We start from the raw sequence: 9,743 nt of genomic DNA, 5'->3' as shown, positions 1-9,743 counted from the left end.
AGGAATATTTTGAAGATAATATCAAAATATGTTTTGTTTCACTAGACTTATATTGACCGGTATATAGACCGTGATTACCTTTTGTATTGTTTATGAGCTCCCGATAATAATCACGGTCTATATCCCGGTCAATATTAAGTCTAATGATTTGTTTCAGTGAAATTATTGTAGTTTTTAATTTTTAATGATACTTACTTTGTAAAAAACGAGTGCCTAAGTCAGAAAATTATACCTAAAAAAAATTGTCTAGCTATTTTAGGCTATCCTGTATGTATATCCATAAACATTTTTACTTATAGAAATATATAAATGTCACTTCTGAATGAGATTAGCTCAGGACCGGGACAAATGGCGTACTAGAAGAGAGGCCTACGCTCAGCAGTGGGCAATAAAAGGCTGATAATTATGATGATGATGATAGATATAGAATAAAGTAATGCTAAATTAGGTTGCTATTTTCTATTTATTAGATATTGGCTAATAAATTTAAACGATAAAACGAGTATGTTTTTCTTTTTTAGGAATCATATCCGTCCGTTAGCTATGTTTTAACTAAGTAATTAATATATTCCTAAAGCAGACAATTATTTTTAAATTGTAGATAGTTCTGCAATTTCAAAACCACTTTCCGTCTTGTGAAACAATTGTGGGACACCCTGTGTACATTTAATTCAATGGAGAAATTAATAAAATGAATATCAGCAGATATCGATGTAATGTGGTGAATCATTGAGTACGTTTAAATCATTTAAATATGTTTCGTGAGTATGAATATGCATATTAATTGTATGTTGTAGCAAGCGGGAAGCATAAAATACGATAATTTAACGTCTGTTTGTTGATGTTCATGAAAAAACTGCTGTAAAGTGTTTAATTGACACACTAATGCGGTCTTCCTCGTAATGGTGTAACTCCTCTGGAGTTGCAGGCGTACATAGGCTACGGAGACTGCTTAACATCAGGCGGGCCGTATGCTTGTTTGCCACCGACGTAATAAAAAAAAAAACAATGGACATAATAAGAAAACATATTTGGTACAATCTTAGTGCCCTTTGGAGAACTTTAAGGTAGAACCGTATCTATGGTATAAAGAACCCTAACCCCCTTATGCATAAACGTCTACTAAAGTTGACAAGCCGCTAATAATCGTTTGTCCCTTTCCGACGTATTGGTATGATGGAAAGGTAGCTTTATTTGACGTTCATAAGCGCATTGTAATGCTAATATGATATTGATAATATGAGATAACAATTAAAACACCTTCTTTTAAATAAAATAAAAATTGATGAAATCGGTTCACATGATACAGAATTATCCCTAAAAACCAACATACTTACATACTACCGGTCGTGCAAATTAGTTAGCCGATTTGCCGATAGATGGCGCTGTACATAATTATGCTTAGCATACTTCTGGTCAAAAGTCTTTTGTGTTTATAGTTACAAAAGATAATTGAAAGTTTGTACGGAACCCTCGGTACGCGAGTTAAACGGACTCGCACTTGACCGATTTTTTTTCAGTAGGTATTCAAATAAAAATAGCAGGAATTTTACTATAACATCCTAAGCTTTTTAAACTCGTTGTTAACAAATTATACATTGTTTTATTTCATTATTGCTTTTGAAGTAGATAGGTAGACGTAAGCACTAAATTCGTGAACCGCTTAGGATATATCCCTTTAATTCCGATACCCTTAAGGGTGCTACGTAAACAGTTAATTACATTAACTACGGATAACTTGAAGTCGATTACGACTGCAACCAGCGAGTAGTAAACACGTAGCTTTGTCTATTGTTAAAACTCTTATCTTTAAACGGCCGTCAATAAAACATCTGTCAATTTGCACCTTATTGACTATGGGGGAGGGTACAGATTTGAGTGACGACGAAAACCGTGATCAGCCAGAGCCACCAGGAAATAATAACTTAGTGGAACAAAATAGCATTACAAGTCCACGTGATGATAGTATGGACGGCAGCGAAAACATGAATGCGAGTACAAAAAGAGTTCGAGAAGACAACGAAGGGGAGAGATGGATCAGTGTCAGAAGAGACGGAAAGAGACGTAGAGAGAGAATAAACAGCCCAGTGAGCCCAGTAAAGAATCAGGACGAGGAAATCAAATTTGAAGCATACATTTCGGCTGCAGAGGCACTGCCTAAACAATTTGCTTTCGCCCGCATGATGCAGCAAAATAACATAACGGACATCGTAGAAATAAAATATATTAATCCGAATAAAATTTATGTCCAGTTCGGGTCTGAAAGTACTTTAGAAAACCTTATTACATGCCAAGCTATAAAAGAGAAAGCATGGAGTGTAGTGAGAACTAGCGAGGTTGCTGCTTCATATGGCGTAATTAGGCAGGTAGAATTGGATCTAACCGAGAAGGAGATTTTGGAAAGCATAGATGGCGGCGCCGATCTAATATCTGTCAAGCGGTTAACTCGTCGATCAGAGGATGGCAAGTGGATAAACAGCGAGTGCGTGAGGTTGGGATTCAGGGGATCCTCCCTTCCAGCTTATGTCCATGTATTTGGTGTGCGCTGGATGGTTAAACCATACATTTTTCCCGTGACTCAGTGTTCGAACTGCTGGAAATTTGGTCATGTGAGGAGATTGTGCCCGAAAACTAAAACTGTGTGCCCAAAATGTAGCAAAAATCATAACAATTGTGAGGTCACTAAGTATGTATGTGTAAACTGTACTGGGGATCACTTAGCGTTAAGCAAAATGTGCCCGGTTTACCTAAAAGAGAGGCAGATAAGGATTATTATGGCAAATTTTAATGTCACCTATCGCAAAGCTTTGACTATGTATGTCCCAGAAAGCCCTATCATGGAAACTAAAGACACCCCCGAAATTGAACTCAACAAAACAGATGCTTCCTTTCCAAATATTCGTTTTAATTCGGGGAATGAAGAGCAACGCCAGGATACGCAATGGCCTCAAATGCCTCATGCATACGTAACAGTTGCCGAGCCCTCGTCACCTAGTGTAAAGCAAAAGGCGCCCCCGAAGAAAAATGGGACTGGTAAACATCAGAAACACAAGAAAAGCAATCCTCGAAAAGACAAACGCTCAACATCTGACAAACAAAATGAGGAGTCAGAACTTAGCTGCATGGATGTAGACATTGAATCGAGTTCGGATACGAATTATAGTATAGAGATGAAGAAGGGAAAAAAGAAGTTGAATGAAGAAAGAAGAAAGTCAAACAAAGAAAAGAAGAGTGATGATATTACGCTGGAAAAAGTCATGGAGATGTTGAAGAACGTATTTTGCAGTGAGAATAAGTCTGTTGTGGATAAAATTGTTTCAGTGGTCAAAAACGGTATTAGGTGGTTAGTTAGTTATGTGGCTAAACACTTTTTTGACTTGCCTCTTTTGAATCAATTCCTCGGCTGTGATGTCTAGTAACGCGCACAAAAACAAAATTAACATAATCCAATGGAACTGTCAAAGTTTGAAGAATAAATTAACATCATTTGAGCAGGTATTGTCTCGCGAGAAGGTTCATGTCGCAGCGCTGAGTGAGACTTGGTGCGTTCTGGACCTGGAGTTGAGAGTAAGTGACTATAATTTTTTTCGCAGAGATAGGATTGATGGCTATGGTGGCGTTGCAGTTTTAACACATAAATCAGTCAAATCACAAGAGCTTCGTTGTGTTTTATCTAACCCCGGCATCGAAGTTATTCGCGTCAAATTATTTAATTGTTCCCCTCTTGAATATATTATTTCAATATATTGCCCATCTTCGATTCAAACTACTCAAAGAGATTGGGATGAGTTATTTTCCTTATGTGACAAGAAAACGCTGTTGCTAGGGGACTTTAACGGACACTATACTACTTGGTCGCATAAAATAGATAGTCGTGGAAGTCAAATTTTCGACTCCTTACTTAGTCACGATCTAATTACCTTAAATGACGGATCTCCAACTAGGGTTCAACTTGTCGATGGGACGCTTAGAGAATCCGCCCCCGACATATCACTTATTTCGACTGACATAGCAATAAATTTAAACTGGAAAGTCAGCAGTGAATCCCTTGGCAGTGATCATTTGATAATCCAAATGTCTACGGAATGCATGTCTAATCTAAAACCCACCCCAAAACGAAATTTTAAAAAAGCGGACTGGCTGTCGTATACTCAGTCTTTAGAAATATCACTTTCTAACCTTACGATTCCAGATGACTGTCAAATAGCGTATGACCTATTCTTATGCGAAATTAACAAAGCGGCCGACTTGCATATTCCTTTTGTTAAATACAGCCAGAATCCTACTAGCAATTTTATACCTAAACCGTATTGGAATGCAACGCTGTCCAAAGCCGTAGCGGAACGTAGACTAGCACTAACTACCTTTAGGAAAAACCCCATACCAAATAACCTCATAATTTTAAAAAATAAAATCGCCATTGCACAGAGACTCATCCGGCAGGCAAGATATAAATCCTTTCATGATTTCTGTACATCAATCGATAACGCAACAACATCTAGCGATATGTGGAAGAGAATGAAATGGTTAAAAGGTCTTAAATGCCATAACAAATACGTAGATAACGACCGTTCAGTTTCATTACTTAATAGTTTGACGCCGGACTTTGTTTGTTATGAAAAACCGGTTTTTACTTCCAACAATAGGATATTAGGTGCCCCAGTCACAATTCAGGAGATAGAAAAAAGTATTAAGACATCTGACACCGCTCCCGGGTGCGATGACATATCCTTTTCAATGTTGCGTCACCTTCCACCTATAGGTAAAGATATTCTAAAATGTTTGTACAACAGGTTCCTTGCCCATGAGGTCGTTCCAAAACAGTGGCGCGATATATTCATTATACCGATCCCTAAACCAGGCCGTGATCCAAATTCCGTCTCATCGTTAAGACCTATAGCTCTAATGTCGTGTTTATGTAAAGTATTTCATTCGATAATAAACAAACGATTAGAGTGTTTTTTTGAGAAAAATGAACTATTCTCTGACTATACCCTGGGCTTCAGGAAGTCTAGGTCTTGTCTAGATAACCTAAGTTAAGTAACATTAATACAAGCGAGTTTCGCGAGGAAACAGGTATCCTTAGGTTGTTTTATTGACATAAACAATGCCTACAACAACGTTAACGTTAGGGAGCTGCTATTAATTCTGGATAGACTCGATGTGGGTAGGTCAATATGTAGCTACCTGTGGAACTTTCTTACATATAGGAACTTAAATATAAAACTAGAAAATTCCATTGTGTGCAGAAGGTCAGGCCAGGGATTAGGACAAGGGGACCCGCTCTCTCCGTTGCTTTTTAATGTTGCCACAATTGACATTTGTAAACGTATAAACAATGTATATATTTCGCAGTACGCAGACGATTTTGTGATATTTACTAGTGGGGCCAACTTACGCGATTTGATACCTACACTGCAATCAGCTATTAATACCTTCATAGTTATATTATGTAATCTCGGATTAGAGGTATCGTCAGAAAAAACTAAATTATGTTTGTTCAATTCTGGTAATAAGCCTATAAGACACTGTATTGATATTAAAATTAATGACACATGTTTAGAAGTAGTAAGCACTGTTAAATATCTAGGTCTCTGGCTTGATCGTTCCTTACGATGGGGTAAACATATAACAGAGCTATGCGAAAAATTAACTAAGTACATTAATTTATTTAAAGTACTAGCGGGCGCGGGGTGGGGTGTACATCATAAACATCTTAGACGATTGTACATTTCTTTAATACGAAGCCGGATGGATTACGCTAGTTTCTTATATGACAGTAGCTGTAAAAATAACCTCATTAAATTAGACAGGCTGCAGAATCAAGCTTTGAGAGTTATAGGAGGATATATAAAAACAACCCCGATCCATGTTATGGAAGTGGAATTACACCTCCCGCCCCTTGAGATCCGTAGGAAATACTTAGCAGGAAAATTTTGTCTTAAAATGAAATCCTTTAATAACAGTCCCGTAAATACAACCCTAAATCAGTTACATCTTATACAAAATAGCAGGCACTGGAGGCGGAAAAAAATACCGTTACTCATTACGTCGCACAATCAATTAAAAGAAATACCTATACACGCAAGTAGACAATTAGAAATGTTTACATTTAATACCTGGATAAATAGCATAGATTTAAGTGGCATTATAGACTTCATTGACCCATTTAAAAAAGCTAAACGAAAGTACAATAGGTTTGAAATAAATAAAATCTGCAGCGAGGTAATGGCGAAATATTCTACATTTCATAAAATTTTTACAGATGGTTCTAAAGAAATGAGTCAATGTATCGGGGCAGCGTTTTTTTTGATGAAATAAATAGATATCATATAAAATTGAAAATAAACTGTAATATATCCATAATGCATGCCGAACTGATTGCCATTTCGGAAGCCTTATCTTACGCGAAATCCATAAATTCCAACAAAATTGTAATTTGTACCGATTCTAAGAGTGCTTTGCAACATGTGGCTCGTTGCACTTCGACTTTTCGAGGAGTACCGATAGCCTACACAATAATAAATTTAATTCTAGAATTGAAGTCTATGTCAAAAGTTATAATTTTACAGTGGATTCCGTCTCACGTAGGCATAAGTGGCAATGAGACAGCTGATGCATTAGCAAAACAGGCGTGCAGCGATGGCATCGAATTTCACCTCCTACCCCCATATAATGATCGTTTATATTTAGTCAAAGTAAAGTGTCGCGAATTGTGGAAGGAATATTTTGACGAGAGGTCTCGGGACAAAGGTATTTGGTATAAAACAATTCAGCCTCAACCCTTTAACTCTCCGTGGATTGATAACAGTGTGTTGTGTAGGCAGGATCTAGTTTTATTGTTAAGATTGCGTTCTGGACACATTCCATTGAATAAGTTCGCCTATCTCATGCGTAAAGTGAATTCGGAATTATGCACCTTATGTAATCGCGTCGAAGATGTGTATCACATTTTAATGGAGTGTGTTCGAAATGAGCGACCTAGAAGACAAATATTTCATGACAATGACAGTTCCATTGGGTTATGTAATACCTACCTATCGAATCCCATGTCCGATGTAGTTGGAAAGGTATTAAATGTTGTTAAGTGCGGTCTGAGGGACAGAAATGTGTGATGTACATACTAGATTTGGCTGTTTATTTTTTTTAACTTTGTTAATTAAGTGATGTTTTATGGGGCGACATATTCGTTCACTCGAAAAAGCCCTTTAATGAAAAAAAAAAAAAAACTTGAAGTCAAAAATATGTACACAAATTCCTCCTTATGTCAAAGGAATAAGGTACAAAATTGTATGTTTAACATAGTGTGTGTACACACTATGGTAAACTAGGCGCGGACATGGATCCTCAGACTGACGCCAAATGTACAGACCACACACTACAGTCAGGGAGCGACAGAAATCGGTTTACGAGACCCGGCGGTGCAAGTTAATAGTAACAGCGGAAACTATTACAATATAAGGTATATAAGGGATGACGATTGATGACACATGTTGAATTTTATAATAAAATCTGGTTAAATAGATAGAAAGCAATTTATCACGATTGATTTGACACCAACAAAAATGAAAAGGATAAAAAGAAATACAAGACCATTCTAGGTATTTTTGAAATTTCAAAATAAAATAAAAATGGTACCATTCGATTCGACTGTAAAGCAACTATAAAAACGCATTATTTCACTGCCAAAATAGCAATACCCTTCTTTTTCATTCCTCAAGACGGCTTCAAATTGACCGTGAGGGTGACCTCACATTTATCTTGAAATAAAGTTCTGTTAGTGAGGGGCGTTAAGCGTGCTACGTGAGTTGCACCGGCTTGCAACGCAATGCATATCGCGCGTACCAATATACCCTACGGATCGTAATTATATTATCATAAACTGAACCAAACTAAGTTGATATTTTTATCTGGAATAGGACTCTTTGGATGATACACGTCATGTACAATATCCATACTAATATTACGAATGCGAACGTGTGTCTGTCAGTCTGTTATCTCTTCACTCTTAAACCGCTGAACGGATTTAGTTTAAATTTGGAATAAAGATAGTTTGAGTCCCGTGGAAGGAAATAGGATAGTTTTTATTTCGGAAGTCATCCCTAAAGAGGGTGAAAAGGGGGGTGGAAATGAGAAAATTAATGAATCGGTGTAAGCAATTAAGCATATTATGTTCAAAATTATTGCCATCAGATTTTATCCAGGCGCTATACTTATTCTAACTGCTGGTACTAATTCCACGCAGACGAAGTCGCGGGCAAAAGCTAGTAAATAATAGGTATTTTCTGCATAGGTAGGTACTTATTAATTTGTAACATATTATTATATTTATAACATATAGGTACTATTTCAGAACGTCCGCTAAATCTCATGCTATGAACCAACCCACGCGTGCCACTTTGTTCTTAACTTCGCTTATTAGATTGTTTTGTTTGATGTTGTGAGTTGAAGTTTAATTTAGGAATTAACCGAATGCTTCTGAAGCGTAGTTTTCACAATGTGTTGTTAGGTAAAGGCTCTCTCAATTGTTCAAAACGGATGATAAAGTTGCATTTTATCCACATGTGGGGAAGAATAATCAAATGCAAATTTTAAGTTGTTTCCTTAATATTAGCTGGTAAAATTGACTTTAAAATTATCAATTTTATTTAACCGTCGTGCCTTGCAACCCTTGGAATGCTCAAGACTCCACTTTTTGATAATTGATAATTGTTTATTTGCATTAAATATGGTCACACAAACACTCATAAACTCGCTAACGCTCGTGGTAAATTTTGGAATCTTTCGCTTTTCGCGCGCTAGCTAATTTTTACTTGATTGTCTCTTGAATAGATGGGTTTTGTGTCACACATAAGAGTTTTAAGTGGCCCACTGTTTACCCGTCCGCCGGACAATATCGGCCTGTCAGTTGTTCGGAACTGTCAAATTTTTGTTCTAACTGACAGGTCGATATCGTCCGGCGGACTGATAGTCAGTGGGCCCCTTCAGTATGAAAAGAAAGAGCAATTGAAAACGACTTAAAATACATTACGTGCGTAAGTTTTAGAGAGATATAGGTACCCGTCAAAATAGTTTATTTAAGCTGTCCTTTTCATAAAATATGTGATATAGGTAGCCATGAGAATAAATTAAAAATTTTTTTTTTTGAATTTTGTCCTAAATCTGAAAAAAAAAAGTTGCTTTCAAAACCAAGGTCACATTACTAATTTATTAACTTTTAAACTTTAACATGTCATAATAATAATACTTCGAATCTGGCCGTGTATATAATTATACTCTGGCACAGCCACTCTGTCGTCGAAATCAATATTCAATATCGCAAATGATATTCACCTCCAAACAAAACACAATCAATTTCACACACAATGGGTACATACTCTAAGAAATTGTACGATCCTATTGAAGGGAACTTATACTGAACTAACATAAATTCGAGTGTTTACGCCTCGTTCAAACAGCGCGATTGTGCGAGCAAACTGCTTGGAAACTGGAGTATCATTCCGATCGTCTTGGCGGAGGCTGAGACTGGCTGTATGTACTCCCTAATTTGAATAACCGGCAAAGTGCGAGTCGGACTCGCGCACGGAGGGTTCCGTACTTTCTAGTATTTGTTGTTATAGCGGCAACAGAAATACATCAACTGTCTAGCTATCACGGTTCATGAGATACAGCCTGGTGACAGACAGACAGACGGACAGACGGACAGACGGACAGACGGACAGCGGAGTCTTAGTAATAGGGTT

At 37.1% G+C, this 9,743-nt stretch overlaps 1 protein-coding gene across 1 annotated transcript; it reads left to right on the top strand.

Annotated features, from left to right (window-relative positions):
* The first annotated feature begins 1,856 nt into the window (after window positions 1–1,856).
* On the top strand, window positions 1,857–4,207 carry LOC134756194 (uncharacterized). The gene is made up of 4 exons (XM_063693022.1): window positions 1,857–2,538; window positions 2,827–3,275; window positions 3,496–3,567; window positions 4,193–4,207. Exons 1-4 carry the CDS (start codon window positions 1,857–1,859, stop codon window positions 4,205–4,207), a joined length of 1,218 nt encoding a protein of 405 aa, XP_063549092.1.
* The last annotated feature ends 5,536 nt before the right edge of the window (window positions 4,208–9,743 follow it).

This window comes from Cydia strobilella, chromosome 3 (genome assembly GCF_947568885.1).
Source record: "Cydia strobilella chromosome 3, ilCydStro3.1, whole genome shotgun sequence".
NCBI classification, from domain to species: Eukaryota; Metazoa; Arthropoda; class Insecta; order Lepidoptera; family Tortricidae; genus Cydia; species Cydia strobilella.
This window is presented reverse-complemented; position numbering and strand designations above follow the sequence as displayed.

What these genes read in the sequence shown, in the direction of transcription:
- LOC134756194 (XM_063693022.1), top strand. Translation starts at nt 1,857, where the DNA reads ATGGGGGAGGGTACAGATTTGAGTGACGACGAAAACCGTGATCAGCCA. An exon ending in AGCTTATGTCCATGTATTTG is followed by an intron (nt 2,539 to 2,826) that starts GTGTGCGCTGGA and finishes TGTATGTCCCAG; the next exon opens with AAAGCCCTATCATGGAAACT. An exon ending in TCATGGAGATGTTGAAGAAC is followed by an intron (nt 3,276 to 3,495) that starts GTATTTTGCAGT and finishes TCATTTGAGCAG; the next exon opens with GTATTGTCTCGCGAGAAGGT.